Source organism: Balaenoptera acutorostrata, chromosome 14 (assembly GCF_949987535.1).
Source record: "Balaenoptera acutorostrata chromosome 14, mBalAcu1.1, whole genome shotgun sequence".
In the NCBI taxonomy this organism is placed as follows: domain Eukaryota; kingdom Metazoa; phylum Chordata; class Mammalia; order Artiodactyla; family Balaenopteridae; genus Balaenoptera; species Balaenoptera acutorostrata.
Genome location: NC_080077.1, coordinates 51815540 through 51832384, shown reverse-complemented (window position 1 = coordinate 51832384; position 16845 = coordinate 51815540). Strand labels below are relative to the sequence as shown.

The 16845-nt window shown below is 43.3% G+C and overlaps 1 protein-coding gene across 5 annotated transcripts in view; it reads left to right on the top strand.

Annotated features, from left to right (window-relative positions):
• ARMC2 (armadillo repeat containing 2) overlaps positions 1-16845 on the top strand; it is a 258731-nt gene that overhangs the window by 136134 nt on the left and 105752 nt on the right. The window contains exons 3-5 of one of the 5 annotated variants that reach the window (XM_007190659.2): positions 2352-2482; positions 14763-15023; positions 15501-15573. In XM_007190659.2, the coding sequence (XP_007190721.2) occupies positions 14806-15023; positions 15501-15573 (291 nt within the window). In that variant the 5' untranslated portion in view covers positions 2352-2482; positions 14763-14805. Of the gene's footprint in view, positions 1-2351; positions 2483-8651; positions 8900-14762; positions 15024-15500; positions 15574-16845 lie in introns of those variants that run through there. The other 4 variants (XM_007190660.2, XM_007190661.2, XM_057528083.1 and 1 more) reach the window with 4 other exon arrangements.

Genomic DNA, 16845 nt, shown 5'->3' with positions numbered 1-16845 from the left:
TCCTCGTGGCAAATCATGACCTCAGAGTGTGTCCTGGCCAGAGAACTACAGTGTGCTCTGCCTGGAGCTGCTTTAGGAGACCAGCTGGTACAAGATGCAATCACATGGCTTCCTAAGAACTTAAGCCACTTAGTGCAAAGCCCGGCAGATCTTTAGTTTTGGGTGCTAGGCTGAAACAGGAGGTGGCACAGTGCGTGGTGAGCAATGGTTGGCTGGGGGCTTGGCCCTTGCAGCTTAATTAGAGGGCAGGGGAAGGTGGGACCAGTGGGGGGTCTGGAGCAGCTGCAGCCAATGGGCAGAGAGTAGCAGGGGCCTGGAGGAGCCAGGGGGTCTCCACTCCTAGTAGAAAATGAGCTGCTTTGAACACTGCCATCTATGCCAAAAATTCCTTCTCTTAGTTTGAGTTTGAGCTCTCAAGATCAAAATGGTTTAAAAAATTGAAAAGCTTCTGTTTCTATCCATACCCTAATAAGAACTGTCACAATGAAGTTTAAAAAAAAACAACAACAACAAACCTGACTGACACACCGTTTATTTTAACAATCTCTGGGTGTGAACTTAGAAAATACCCAGAAAGAATAATTTCACTGAGACTTTCAGTGCTGAAACTTCACTTTTCTTGATCAGTCAAGGCCAATGCACTGTTTTCAAAGTTCAGACAGAAATTGTTTTATCCACAATGCATCGTGGGATAATCATCCTGTTTATTTCTGAATTTATATTTCCTCTGTGTTTGCATCATAGCTTTTCATTTTATGAGCCTTGTAGAGATGAAGTAGGAAGTGAGAGGGTGAAGTGGTTTATTTTAAACTTTTTATTTTGAGGTCTTGTAGATTCACATACAGTTGTAACAAACGATATAGTGGGGTCCTGAGAGGTCCTGTGTACCCCTTACCCAGTTTCCCAGTGGTAACATTTTGCAGAACTATGTACAACGTCACAGCCAGGACAATGACACTGACACTAACAAAATCCATCATTGTCAGATTTCCTGTTTCACATGTACTGGGGGGTGTGTGTGTGTGTGTATGTGTGTGTATTTAGCTCTATGAAATGTGAAGTGTCTGGGGCTCTGATGCAAAGTGCTTTGCAAGTACACAGTGATTATGATGAGGTTTTCATTGGTTTGTAGCTTTTACTTTTGCATCCCTGGTAGATAATATTGTGGACCCAATTTATGTAATATCTTTTATCTGAATAGTATAAAGAATTGTATGATTCTTCTCATCTCAATGAACATAGGTGCTTAGCATCTTTAGCTCTTAAAGATATTGCTATTAGCAGCTCAGATACTATCAGCTAGATTTGGGACCTGCTAGGATTCCTTCTGCCTGAATGCTGAAACTCTACATTTCCTTGATCACCTGAATTCCCACAGCTAAATTAAACTTTTTTCCCTCTATTTAAATTTTCCTTCTTGTCATATTGCCAAGATAATATATTCCTGGGCTGGTAACTCTGTACAGAAGTACATTGTTTTGAAAATCAAACAAACTGAATTTGAGAGCCCCAAGACGTGGGAAAGTAAGCCTCCTGGGTGGGCTCCTCTAGGCCCATGGGTCTCCAGACTGGTTAGGGGGCTCCTTCTCAGGGCAACTCATTGCCATCATCACCCAAGAGAGCTGAGAAGCCTCTCTTTCCTAGAGCCTCAAGCCCTGGAGTCACAGCCTTCTCTGGGGCTGCCAGGTTCTGCGGGGAGACACCTGTACACGGGTGTTACTAGCACGAGAGTCTTGAGGAACAAACTACTTGACGGGTCAAGTTCTTCTCTCCCTCTGTCCCTGCCTTGTCAGCACTTCCTCTGGCCTCCTTAGGCCCCCGGCCACCCTGACTTTCCCCAGGGCAGTGGCCAGCCAGGCCACACCTTGGACCTCATTGTCTGGCTCTCACAACTGAGCCACTTCTAAAATCTCTAGCCCTCAGCCCTCTCTCTGACTACAACCTCTTGCCATGGAACGCTAGAGCTTGGCTGTATCTCGAGGGTCATGTAGTTCATCCTCCACATCTCACCGGTGAGAAAAGCACAGCTATTCGGTGACGTGCCGAAGCTAAGGAGTGGCAGGGGCAGCATTTGAAGCCAGGTCTCCTGACTCCTGGTCCAGGACTCTTTCTACCGCAGCACACGCCTCATTCCCTCCCTCAAGCCTCCCCATCTGCTTTGTGCCCTGGCGTGACCTCTGCCCTCTACCCTGCCCCAAGCCTTCAGACCAGCACACTCTCCTCTCCCTTTACTCCCCCATACAGCCTAGGCCTGTAGCCCGTCCCTTCAGCTTCAGACTTCATCCTCTGGGCCAACGCCGGTCCTGGTCGTCCCCATACACACTATTTCTGCTCTTCTTCCTGGGCCACAGGGCATTGTACAGAAAGCCACAGAGGTGTCCTGACTAGATGCACCATGAACCTGACCAGAGGACAACAGGAGGCAGGAGGGAATGAGCAGATACATGTCATCGTCTTCCTCTCTCCTGTGGGCTACCCCAAGGTAAGTTCCACCTTGCAGTCCTTCCAGAGGAGTGCCCGGTTTATATAAACATCCCTCCCCAGTGCCCTGGCTTTCTAAGGGCAAGGGACCACTCAAAGCCAAGGCAAGGAGGTGGGGAGCTGTAGGAGTGTCCAGGGAATGGCAGCAGTCTGGTCTGTCTGAGTACATGGTATGTGTAGGAACATGGCCTCCAGAATCACACTAGCAGGGCTTGAGTCCTAGATCCACCATTTTTACCAACTGTGTGACCTGGGCAGTTTCCTTGCATGTAAAATGAGAATAATTGTAGAACATCAGGGTTGAAAGATTTGCCAGTTTAAAGTCATTGAAGCACTTACCACACGGCTAAGTGCTGTTATACCCCCCAAATAAATCCTAGTTATTATAAAATGGTAGAAGCAGCAGCTGCAGTACAAAGCCCAGAGGATCTGGGATATACTTTGGTGGTCGATGGGCAGACATTGAGAGCTTGTGAGCAGAGACAGGTACATCCAAGACTGTGGTCTATGACCATTACTTTGGGTGCTGCCTGTAGGGTGGACTTGGAGCAGGAGGAGAATGGAGTGGGGTCAGAGGGACCAGGTGGAGAGTAGATATAAAAAGTGCCAAGATGGCATGGTAACAGGGTGGGGGGACATCAAGGATAGCACCCTGAGTCTCTGAGACTCATCTCTGAGTCATGCATCGTAAGAGTTCTCTCTTTTCCTCTGCTCTGAAGCCAAGGATTCTTGGGACATCTCTGCCTCCTGTTTGGATCCTGGCTGAGGCCTTCAGACAGGGGAGCTCTGACCTTCACTAGGGCTGGGGTTCTCCATGCTGGTTGCTGCATGTTATAGCTTCCTCGGCAGCTCTAAAAAATGCCGAACCCTTTGCCCTGTGCTCCCCTCCCCCAGCAACTGGACCAACATCGGGATTGGTGCTGGGCACAGATGCTTTTTTTTTTAAATTAATTAATTAATTTGTTTTTGGCTGCATTGGGTCTTCGTTGCTGTGCGCGGGCTTTCTCTAGTTGTGGCGAGCGGGGGCTACTCTTCGTTAACGGTGCGCGGGCTTCTCATTGCAGTGGCTTCTCTTGTTGTGGAGCACGGGCTCTAGGCGCCTGGGCTTTAGTAGTTGTGGCTCGCGGGCTCTATAGCGCAGGGTCAGCAGTTGTGGCACATGGGCTTAGTTGCTCCACGGCATGTGGGATCTTCCCGGACCAGGGATCGAACTTGTGTCCCCTGCATTGGCAGGCAGATTCTTAACCACTGCGCCACCAGGGAAGTCCCCAGAGATGCTTTTTGAAGCTCTCTGGGTGATTCTAATGGCAGCCACGATTGGGCAGCAGTGAGACCAGGGACCACAGCCTCACTTCAGGACTTGGCACCAGAGCACCCTGCCTGGGCATTACTCTTTTGGTTCTCTCGTTCCAGTCAGGACGAGCAACTTTCAAAATCTCTTGCCTATCAGGAGACATTTTTCATTACTTCACCCAGACATTGTGGCAGACGTTGTCGGCAACTACCCGACAGCCATTGCCCCTTCTCCCTGCTGAAGAGCCTCCAGTTTGGTTCAGGTTGTGGTGGCAAAATACTGAGAGAAGATGGGCTCCTCCCCCAACCCCCAGGGGATGAAACTCGATTGATCTAAATCAGTCATAGTCATAGTCATCCTCTTCCTCTCTGCCAGCAACTGCTGTGGGGACACGTGACACAGTTCTGGCCAATGAGGTGTAAGGAGAACACAGCTGAGGCGTTGCTGGGACATTTTTTTCCTTCTTGGTGTAAAGAGTGTATGGAGAGCGCTCTGCCCCTTCTCTCTCTCTTCCCTGCTCTGAGACGCTATCATGTGAGAACGCATAGGTCAGTGCTGCCACCACTGTCTTGTGACAGTGTGGGGAGGAGGCATGACTGACACTCCTTAATGCCATCCCCGAGCTTCAGGGCCAACCCTGAAATAGCCCGCTTTGAGATATAAACAACATAATAAATGTCCTTGGTATTTAAGCTACTTTTCATAGAGTATCCTGTTATTCACAGCTGAAAGCTTCCAAAAGATATAGGCATCCTCACTTAGTAATGCCTCACAGGTGAGCTTGACAAAGAATGGGGGTTTCTGATGGTCTCTTCTACAGGAGGTACTTCAGCAGTTGTTTTAAGATGAAGCAATTTGTAGCTAAGACTCCTGACTCAATCCCTGAAAACTAGAACCCTCTCCCGTCCAATGAAATACCAGGTAGTTAGAGACTCTTTGTAATCACCTGGTAATTAAATGGACCCTCTTTGTTAGCAACCTCAGCAATGCTTGACTTGGCTGCTCCTGCAGAACGTGGCCCAGGTGGTGCAGGTTCCATGGTAAGATAATGTGTTTAAAGGCAAAGACCGAAGGTGCACAGATTAGAGCTGAGCTCCATTAAATAGACTTGTCGTGTAATTTTTTTTTCAGTGAATACAGTTTAGGACCTTTCCACAGTCTTGTGTCTATCCAGTTCCATGAAATTCGTTAACTTCCATTGCACTGTAAATTTTCACCAAGTTGCATTCTAATGTATTTGTACCTTTAAATCTGCATGCAAAGCCTGCATAGGCTATCAATTTGATGAACGCCTTACAGGGATTACGTGATAAAAATAATTAAGGCACCAAGATTCCATATTGGCAAAAGCAGAAAGTATCTCAAACGGAATATTAGAATTCTAAACTGGTGGTTTTTATTTCAAGCCAGAAGCAATTTTTTTTTCTCTGTGAGTCACATCTTTGTTATGGTCATAAAAACCATTGAAGGAATTGTGAGCATGAAAGAAGTATTTATTTAACTTGTATCTTTTCAAGAATATGTCTAATGTATAAATAAAGACAGGTTATAGATATTAAATATGAAGTATATGTAATGTAAACTAGTATAAACTATAAAACACACTGGTTGTCTGTGGTTGAAAGTAGCTATCATTCTGTTGTACTTCTGCATCTTAGGGTACGTAAAATTATATTATTACCTGCTCTACGACCTATATAATTCTCACCTTAACCCCAAATCCAGAAATCCAGCAGACATTTTCAAGTGAATGTAAAGATTCTTAAGTTCCTCTTGCTCCCTATAGCCCCACACAGGATATACTTTGAGATAAGTGAGGGGAGAAAATGAAGAGCATATCTTAACAGCGTCGGCAGCCTAGGAGGTACCTCTCAATGCTGTGAACAAGAGGCCTCAGCCTGAAAAATTACATTTACATGTGTACAATGGTGTATGGCACATGGGACCTGGGCATCAAAAACACCAGGTCTCAGATCACTTTACTAGCTGTGTGACTGTGGGCAGGTCACTTACCCTCTCTGAACCTCAGTTTTGTCCACTCTCAAATTGGGATAATAATCCCCAAACCAGCGACCTCTCAGGCTTACTGTAAACTCTAAATAAAACAATAAAAAGGAAATGCTCCAAATGAAAGCAGTTTAGAAACTATAAAGTGCTTTATAAATGTTAGAGACTAAATGTTTTCCTCTTTAATCTTTCTAAGGTATAAGAAATGTCAACAATTTTGTTTCTAAAATAATTCCACTTATAAGCTTAACTATGTCAAATTCGGTTAAATAGCCATCAGGTAACCATGGAGGAACAGCCAGGTCAATATAATAGGCCATTGCTATGATATCCTCAAGACTTTCCCATGTCGTGCCCTTCAGTGAGGTAAGCTGGGCAGTTTTATTGCTTTTAAATAACTGCTGCCTATAATTCTGCCCTTGTCATTCTTTTCAATCGTTCTGACTTGCCTGGCAGACATTTCCTGGCCAACTGAGCCGGCCAGCTTCACGTTCCAGTAGTGTGCTTACAAGGTCTATTTTAGCCCAAGATCCTAGGGTGCAAAGACCATAGTTAGTAATTGACTATACAACAAGTTTTTAAACTGAAGTTTCAACTGAGATGGTAATTGTATAATCATCAGTTCCAAAATGAAGGTGAGGCAAAGTCTCCATAGGGCCAGTTACAAAGAAACATACAGACTCCCTGGACCTAAGGGTCCAGGCTGAGGCTAAAAATAAGGAGTCAGAGAGTGGAGGAGGGGGAGGATGTATGAGAAAATTTCTTTGGAGTGTGGGGTTGCCAATTCCCTCATCTCAAACTCAGCAAGAGGGGCCTCCCAGAGACTGCAGTTAGGTGGTCCTGGGAAAACTAAAGCTCCATCCTGGGATAGCATGGAGGGGGCTGCATGGGCCTGCACTCTCAGAGTCTCAGGGGCAAGAGATGTGTGGGATTTCCCTGGGACAAGATGTGGGGCCATCTTGGGATCCATCTAAAGGGTCTGGAGTGAACCCTGGATTTCTAGGGGATGGGAAGGAGTTACAAGCAACCAGTAGAATAGCACTGCACCCACCCAGAGTCTCGGGGAGAGAGGTCCCCATTAACAGGAAACTCTGAAGGACTCAGGAAAGACCCATGTGGGTTGCTTTAATCACAGGCCAGGCACAGCAAGCTCAAAGCCATCAGCTCCAGGAACGAGTGCTCCAGCTCTTGCCTTCCCCTTTCCCTACTTCCTGCCCACCTCCACCCAGGCTGGGTCTTAAGGAGCCTCTAGTCAATGGGGAAGTGGTGAGCCTAAGCCAACCGCATCCCCTCTGGGAAAGCCAATTACAGACCTTAAGCCTGAGAAGGGAAGAGAGGGATGAGGCCTTACTTCCAAGTTAAGTTTGATGCATTTGTTTATATCTTGTACCCAACATTAGAATTTTGGAACGAAGCTGTGGTAGAGATTTAGTTACTAGAGGACTCTCAGTTATCTATAAACGAGCAGAAAATACAACTCTACCCAGCTTTCCATCCAGGGGCAGGGGAAGATAACCAACACTGAATATATTTTTAGATGGCAGTGAGACACAAAAATAAAGTTGCATTTTGGTCATATCTCACAAGTTGTGAACTCAAAGGACTAGTTATGGTTTATATTAAATGGGCAAAAGTCCCTTTGCACAATAGAGTCCAATGGCCAGTAAAAGGGACTTGATATGATAATTCAGGTCGAGTCACTGGAAAAGATTTCAACCCTGAAGAACACAAATGCTTTGTTTCAGGCCCTAAAATTATCCAGTCAACTAATAAGTATTTATTGTTTGTTATATGTGAAATCCTGTTGGGTACTTTGAAGAATAATTAGATTCCTTTAGCTCAGGTTAGTATCATTTCCCACCTGACACCATGCCTTACACATAGTGTGTGCTCAAAAATATTTTCAATTTAATTATTCTTTACAAGATACTTAGCACCAAGGGATGTGGCATTTTTCCAATGTTGACAACAACACTTCAGCTGAAAAATCCCCATATTTATAAAATGTGGTGCAATCCTGAATGGAGAGTGATTATGGTCTCACTTGTATTTAACACTGTAAAGTGTTGCTGAATGGTCTAACAGAAGAGAACAGAATTTAAACCAGAAACTAATAAATGGGGTTCTTTTGCCAGTCAACTGTGATAATGCAGTAGGAGCAAAAAATGACTGCTGATGCGAGGCCTAGACTTGAATCTACCGCTGTCACTCACTAGACCTCGGGCCCCGATTTTGTTTCCTGTGAATGGGGATGCCAGGCTGGCTACCTCAGAGTGCCAGGGATGCTCAAAAAGATACTGTACAGTGAAATACTCTGTAAACTCTAAAGTGCTTCACAAGTGCAAGGTCTTAATAATAGCAACAGTTTAACATTCGTTGACTGCCACATGCATAGCACTTTATATCTGTTTTCTCATTCAATCTTCACAACCACCCCAAGACCTAGCTAGGTACTATTATTCCCTCCATTTTACAGATGAGGAGAGACTGAGAGGGTTAAACAACTAGTTCAAGATTATACTGAACCTCAACTTGAACCAGTAAATCCTGAATCTTACCCCTAAACACTAAGCTGCTGCCCTGCTTATTGCTATTTAATAGAGGCGCTGATATCTCATAGGGGCTCAACAAACGCGGTTCCGTAAATTGCTGATTTAAAAGCAGACGCCTTCCCACCCCCGCTCTTCCAAGCTTACCGGTCGCCCTTTTTCGCAGCACCTGATGCTCGTACTCCCTGCCACGGGCCCTCGCCCACGCTCCTCCCACTCCCCGCCTGCTGGCGCCCACGCCTCAGTGTTTCTACGCATGCGTTGGGGAGACCTGCGCAAGTCCAGTGGCCCAGCGGGGGCTGAGGGACCTCTCAGTCACTCCTCGCCCGGCCCCATCCTGGTGGGCCCCGCCTGCTCTCGGTGGCTGCTGCTGCCGCCGTCGCCGCCTGGGGAAAGCTGGAGGATGAGCTGAATCTCCGCAGTTGTCACTGTCTCCACCGCTACCTACAGGTGCTTTGGGTCTGGCCGGAAGCCCCATTCCCTGCGCCCACTCCCAGCTCATTCCCTGGCCCACTCCGCCTGTCCAGCAGCTTCCTGGCTCTGCAGGGAGGCGGCCTGGGCGTCCCGGGTAAATAGTTTGTGTACGGTTACCATGGAGACACTGGCCGGCCCGGCCGAGCCAGCAGGCTGGCTAGCTGGCTGGCGGGCAGAGTGAAGATGCTGTTGCGCTCTGCTCTGGCCTGGACCGGTGGAGATGGGGGTATTGCCGGGAGTGGGGAAGCCGCTCTCTGCGTGGGAGGTGAGGCGTCCCCCGCCGGTTCACCGGGCACCCTTCCTGCTGTCGTCCGCCTTCTGTCCCTGTATGGGGAGAGAGGTGATGAGAGTGCCCTGTGCACGCTGTCGGGGTCGGGCCGCGGCTGTCTTTATTTCTATACATTGAGCATTTAGGCAAGCGCGTGGTGCTTAGTAGAAACTCAGTAGTATTTGTTGAATGAGAGTGATAGACTAAGGGACTTTGTTTATGCATACAGTGACCCAGCCAAGGTCACACAAATTGTACCTGGGCTCCTCTAGGCAATACATAGGGTCTTAAAAAATAAGTGTAACAATATGCATTAAAATATATTGTACGTACATATAATGCCTTTTATAATCCATTCCTATGAGTATCACAGCAGATCTTCCATCTCACCCTGATTTAGAATTACTTTACTTGGTAGAAAAGCAAGTACCACTCTTTATTTGTATCCTATTTTGTGAGTCTATAAAATTCTGATCAATTGTTGTTTTGACATAGCTGATATTCAATAAAATACTTAAGATTCTTTTTTCACAAAGCAAAACACCGTGGTTTAAATTTTAAAACTTATGTGTGAAAACACTGAACAAATGTCATTTCCTTTCTTCTGCAATTTCTTTTTTTTAAATGCAGCTTTTCATTCATGAGAAAATTTTTTGTTGTATCCTTTTATCACATAGTGCTTGGACAGTATTTAATGTTTTTTAAGGGCCAGGCACCATGCTAAAGCACTTTACATTAATTTTGTCATTTAATTCTCAAAACAATCCTATGAAGCAATTACTATTACTACACACTTTTTACAGCTGAAGAAACTGAGGCTTAGAGACGTTAGAAGCCTTGCCCAAGGTTACGTAGCTGCAAATTGTCAGATTATTTGAACCTTTACTCCAGCATCTAAGCATTTAACCACTGCCTCTTTGGATACTCATATTAACACAAAAGTCATTCAAAATCATGGTAAGGGTCTTGAATATTTGATTTGCAGGAAAAAGAGTATGGAGATGGCCAGTCTTTCCCCTAGTTGCAAACATCCTGATAGTGCCCTGTTGCATTTAGCAAGAAGCCTGTTTCAGCTGACTGTTAGCAGCAGAGTTAAAGACAGATCTTTATAATTAGGTATAAACTTATAAATGACAACTCACAACTTTTCCCCTTACCAATAAGAAATATTTTGTTTGAAAAGGTCGCCAGTTTCAAATTTCCTACCGCTGGTGGTGGTCATCCTCTAGAGGTCCTGTGGACATCATAAACTCAAGACAGTGATGCAAGACAGAACTCAGCTGCTTCTTTCCCTTCAAAGTCCACATCCCCTCCTGTTTTCTTTTATTTTTTTATTTTTTTATTTTTTTTTAAATTTAGGTGGGTGAGGGCTTGAGGCTTGTTTTTTTTTTTTTTAAATTTATTTATTTAATTAATTAATTTATTTATTTTTGGCTGTGCTGGGTCTTCGGTTCGTGCGAGGGCTTTCTCTAGTTGCGGCAAGTGGGGGCCACTCTTCATCGCGGTGCGGGGACCGCTCTTCATCGCGGTGCGCGGGCCTTTCACTATCGCGGCCCCTCCCGTTGCGGGGCACAGGCTCCAGACGCGCAGGCTCAGCAGCTGTGGCTCACGGGCCCAGCCGCTCCGTGGCATGTGGGATCTTCCCAGACCAGGGCTCGAACCCGTGTCTCCTGCATTAGCAGGCAGATTCTCAACCACTGCGCCACCAGGGAAGCCCTCTTTTATTTTTTAAAAAAATATTTATTTATTTGGCTGTGCCGGGGTCTGTGGCATGCAGGATCTAGTTCCCTGACCAGGGATCGAACCCAGGCCCCCTGCTTTGGAAGTGCGGAGTCTTAACCACTGGACCACCAGGGAAGTCCCTCCTCCTGTTTTCTTTTAAAAAGTCACCTTGCCCTCCCAACCTCCCTAAGTTTGCATACCCAGTGTCACCTCTGCCGCCTCCCTGCACTCTCAGATGCCAAATCCTGTTGGTTCTTGTGTTCTTGGTGCACCTTACTTGTTCTCATCTCTATTCTTACCTCTATTTCACCTTCACTCCTATACTTCAGGCTTTCAGTGCACCATCCACTAATCACAACATTTGTCAAGTCTTACTCCATGCTGGGCAACTTGAAGTGAAAGCAAGAAAGCAAAAAGGGACTAAATTTGATCTCATATTACCCCATGGCATCAAGAATCAGATGCCATTTGAAATAAAGTCCCATGTGCTTTCTTAATCCACTGTAGCAAATGCCTCCAATTCAGAAGCCATGCAGCCTTCATCTGGATATTTTCTAGCTTGGGTCTGTATTTGAAAATGGAGTCCAGCGATTATACAAATGCTGACTTTAAGCTGTGCTTCACGTGAAGAGCTAAGGCTCAGAGTCTGGTGGGACAACACCAGGTGCGCAGGCAATTCTAACCCAGGGAGGGGTGGGTGTACTAACAGAGACCACGGGGGACCGTGCAGAGTATGGCGGAGGGACACCTAGTTGAGGCTGGGAGGGTGGGAGAGGCATGTCCAGGAAAGCTTTCTTGAGGACCTCTAAGAGTTAGCTGAGTGGTTATATAAAAACTGCCTGATCTTGTCCCTTCTAGTTTTTTCCATCCTTTCCATCCTGCCCATTCCTGCCATCACATCATGCCTCAACATCTTTTAATTTGCTTATCAGCTTTTATTTACTTTCTTGACCTGCCATTCAGTTCTGTCTCTGCTACAACTCCAGTCTTCATTTCCAGAGCTCCTTCCTCTCCAGCGCACACCCCATATGTCCTTGATACTCTGCCTTGACTCACTCATTGACTTGGTTGGAAATTCCTCCTCTATTCCAGCCCCAATGTCGGCCGTTGTCATTTGTTCAAATTCAGACCATTTTCCAGAACCTAGCTCAAGCATCACCTCCTCCAGGATGTCTGCCTGACACCTCCCAATCAGAAATCCCTTTCTCTTTCGTAATCACATGGTAGTTTATCTCTATTTTTGTATTGCCCCCATCAGTTTCTATCTTGTATAAAAGCATGTGGGTACAAGCAGGACTGATACCCAGCTGGTTCACACCAAGAAAGCTGCTCTGCTTGTGAGAACACCAGCATGTTTCTATATTGGTGTGTAAATAGCCACAGCCCCGGCACCTCTGAGTCCCCACCTTCTACCACCCAATCCAGTGGGTAATAGTTTCAATATCAGCCCTGGGCATATGTGTTAGGTTGTGTGTGTGCGTGTGTGTGCGTGCTATTGCTTAAGACTTTATCCGCCTCATAGAGTTAATTGAGATGATGTACTTGAGAGTACTTAGCACACTGCTTGGTATTAAAGTAAACGTTGAGCTAGCATTAGTGGTTGGTCCTTGCCTGAGAGTGAAGACAGTGTTTATTCCTGTCTGTGTTCCCAGAGATCCAAGGGGAGGAAACAGTTCATCTATACTAGCTGAGTGGATTTGTTCCAGTTGTCAGGAGAATTTTTGTAAAGTTAAAATTTCTGTGATACTATTGCGTTATGGTTCAGGCATACTTTACTATAAATAGACAAGCTTTCAAACTCTGATCGTTTTTTAAATTGGCAAAAACCATCTCTAATAAGAATTTGTAATTTAATAATTATAAAGAAAATACTCCCCCCCCCCCAAAAAAACCCACTTCTAACTCAGTTCACTTGCATTATTGAACATTTCCATGTTTGATTTAGTTACTAATATATTAATATTGATATGATAATAGATTAACTGAGCAGCTACTACATTATTGAAACAGTTTCTCACAATATAGCTGCTAAGGTGGGATTTGTGGGGAAGAGAGAGGCAAAGGGAGAGAGAAAGTTGTGTTAGAATTTGTGGTAAAAATTTACAGACAAAAAGATTTTTAAACCCATTATGTACATCTTTTCCAGCAGTATTTGATCAATCTAAACTCCTGTATGCCCAAATAATTTACAGAGGTCTTAGAATTTGGCCTCCTTCATTACTCTATGAAAGGGTATAGTTTTCAATGTAAACTAAAATACAGCCAAGGACAACCTTAGTCAGGAATGATGGTCCATTATTACTCATCCAAAGCACGTTCTCTAATCTTAATTAGTTTTGCCAGATCACCTTTGGACATCCCTAAACTTATTAGTGCCACGTGGGGCTAAGGCGTCACAAACTTCATTTGATCTCTGGAAGAAACTTGTTCATTGTACTGATATGTCTTCTTTTCTTACTTCAGTGGGCCTTTTAAAAACAAACCAGCAAACAAACTTGCCATGGACACTGAAGTTAGATGTTGTGGTTCTGAATTTGTATTATTATGCATCAAAAATTTATATATATAAATACATATATATAGTGTGTATGAAACACTTTATACTTATTTTTAATAATTAGCATTGAATATTTTGTAGTAAAGAGGCTATCATATATTAGAAGTAAATGTACCAGGCCTGCCACAGTTTTTGTTAATTGTTCTAATGTACATAATTCCGGAGACCTTGCTTAAATTGGAACTCCTATATCAAAAATTCCTAGAAGAGTATTGCTTATCTAGTAATTTATAACTGCTTTACTTCAACACCTGGCCTTTCCATATGAAAGGAACAGCATGTTGTTTGCAGTTATCATATTCTTTTCCTCAAAAACTCTTATGGAGGGTAGAACTAAACAGATGTTCTTGCTGTCTGTTGTTAAGCAACACCTTAATGTATAGAATCATAATACAGTCAAGTCCTCTTTAGTTGTCTAAGGAATCACCTGTAGATTCTACTTACAGAAATGGTGTCTTTTTAGTTTCCTTGGGCATATGTCACAAAACTTTTTTCTTTTTTGCAGAAGTTATTCTAAAATTGGGCAACTGAAATATATGAATAATTTACAGACCTCAGTCTCGCTGGAGATACAACTTTTTTTTTTTAATGAACACTAAATACTGATTAGGATTAAGTTTTTTAAATCTCGACTATTTTAAAGTGTAGAGCTGTCAGAGGTGTGTTGCCAAGTTAGCCAGGCCTCCATGGGACACACGAGCATAAAGAAGGATCTGCATTCTCATGGCCCTTGTGTGTGGCTTTAACTTTTTAACCGAGGGCGGTGGCCTGGGAAAGGATCATTTGATATTGATATTCGGTATTTATTCATGTAGGACATTATCTCAGATTGAAGGTGATTTGAATCAACTCATTCAAATATATCATAGGCAAATGTAAGGCTGAACCTTTCTCTAAGTTTACAAGCTACATTTATATAAAGCTGATAGAGTTTGGATAGAGGCCCCATCTGACTAACTTTAATCTTATACTAGCATTTTGTGTGGAGGGCAGTGGGAAAAAAAGGGAAACTTCGTTAAACATTTTAGCAGAACCCCTCTGCCCCGCCACCCAGTGTGTTTTTTATAGATTGGAGACTATGAGATGGTTTTCCCTTCCTGGGGTGTCTTCTTTCACGATTTATCCTCTTTCTCTCCAGGTTTAGCTTTCACTCTAGGTCTCTTCCCTGCACGTCATTTCCCTCAATCGCATGTATTCCCAAAGGCATCGCTGTGCACGTCAACCTATTTTTTTGAAAGCTCTTTTCCCTTCCTGATCTTCTAAGTGTAACTGCGTGGTAGATTTTTAATTAAAGGTTGTGATTTTTTTTTTCAAGTTTAATATACAGGAATGGTTTAATGGTTGGGTTTGAGCACTCCTTTCTAAATGACTGGATGAAAATAGTTGATATTTTTTACCCTATATTTGCAGGGTGTGGTGTCTACCTGAAGAACATTGCACTTTATAAGGAAAGATGTTGTCTCCAAATGATAAAAAGTTAGAAAAGCTAGATCCGTTTTACCGACCTTCAGTGTCCGAGCAGAAGACTAGTGCAGAAATCATAAGTGAAGCACGAAATGCCTTAAGAACTCTTAGGACCCAAAGACCATTTACACCACGGGAAGACCAAAGAAAACTATTTGGACATGCATCTTCAAGAACACCAGAAAATAGACCCCCGTCTTCCTTCAGGTATTTAAAATTTCTCTTGCCTATACACTCAAGTAGGAACCAGATGACATTTTCCCTTAATTCTAGTTATGGATAGTTGCTTTTCTAGGTGTGACTTCTGCTAATTATACCTCTTATATCTGTTCAAGATTTCTAAAGGTATCTCCAGACCTTGGGTCCAAGAAGTTGCTTTGGTTTGAAATGGTTAATAATGATTGTCATACCAACTTTATAAAGTGATATGAACAAAGCTTTAAAAAAAATCACAATATACATTCCTTCTTTTCATTATTCAATATTTACAATCCTCCTAAAAGCAAGAAAAGAGTTGTTAATAAAATGTTTAAAGTACTATGATTTTTAAAAATTGCTTCTTCCTCAAGGCTTATGCATTGAACGCTTTTACTTGTTTGGGGGCTAGAGTTAACTAAAATATACTAGAAATTTAAAAAAATGATTCTTTACAAACTAACACTTCTGTTCCGTCTCCTGTGCTAGCATCCATGCATCCAGTTTTGAGTCCTCTGATTCCAGGCCCATCTTTGGCACACGTCTCAGTCCACTAGAGCTTGTGAGTACTTTATATTACCACGGGTGCTATGAAGTGGAATTGGCCCCAGTACTTGGAATCAGCACTTATACATGCTAAGAAAATGATACATAGACCTAAATGTATTAATAATTTAATATGAAAGCAAATTCTTTTATACTTTTTCGAATATAATGGTTTGTATCTAATGAAACACATTTATTATTCACCTATAGTTTCATAATAAAGAGGAATTTTAGAGATATATAGTAACCTGGCAAACAGAATGTTTCACAGTATCTTTTAAATTATGCATATGTATTTTATTTTCAGAGTTACATATACAAATAAATTACAGATGCATGTACACAATCAAAGACTTGTTACCAAAAAAACCCTCCAGCAGTCTTCCATCCCCTTATTTTTCATTCTCCACTCCCCAGTGGCTCTCACTTTAAACTCTTTTGGCACATTCTTTTGGTATTTACATCCAAATTTTTAAATAACACAGTGTCTTGCTGCTCTCTGACTTAGGAGCTTGAGGAATTATCTAATGACTTCCTGCTAGGGAAGATGAAGATTTAACCCTTGTCTGTCTTCCCACACACCTCTTCACAACACATTCACCCTTTCTGTCCCCACTGCTACTCCCAATATAGATATATCATAATTTTGGTTAGATCCCATTTCTCTGACTGTGATTATATAAATCCTGTTTATAGCTGAGCCTTGAACTAATGATGATTAATGATGATTACTTCTCCTTCCCTGCACCACTCTTTGTTTTCCCTGGTGTTAATAATTGCCTTGCTTTTTTAGTTTTGTATTATTATTGTTTCAACTCCAAACTCTTCTCCAGTGGCCTAAATTTCCTTCATATATTCAGACACATGAGGTATTGATTCATCTCCTTGGAGAACTTTTCACACTCCCTCCTGGACCACTTGCCCTGGGCATCTGCACACAGCTTGCTACTCCTTCCTGTGCTGGCTTTTGTATTTCCTGTATCCCAAGTCCTCCTTTTTCTTGATTTACTCTTGTTTTCGCAGAGTACTCCCTCCAATAGCTTCTTGAGAAAGGGTGTATGGGAAATGAATTATTTGAGACCTTGACTGCTGTTTTTTCTCTCTGGAAGTTTGTAGGATTTTTTCTTTTTGTTCCCAGTGTTCTGAAATGTCCTGATGCTGAGCACTTTCAATGTGAAATCTTGTACCCTTCAGCTCTGGGAAATGTCCTTGAATTATTTTGGTGTGTCTTCCCCTCTTTTCTGTTCTTTTTGCCCTTTCTGGAATTTATTATTCGAATGTAGGATGC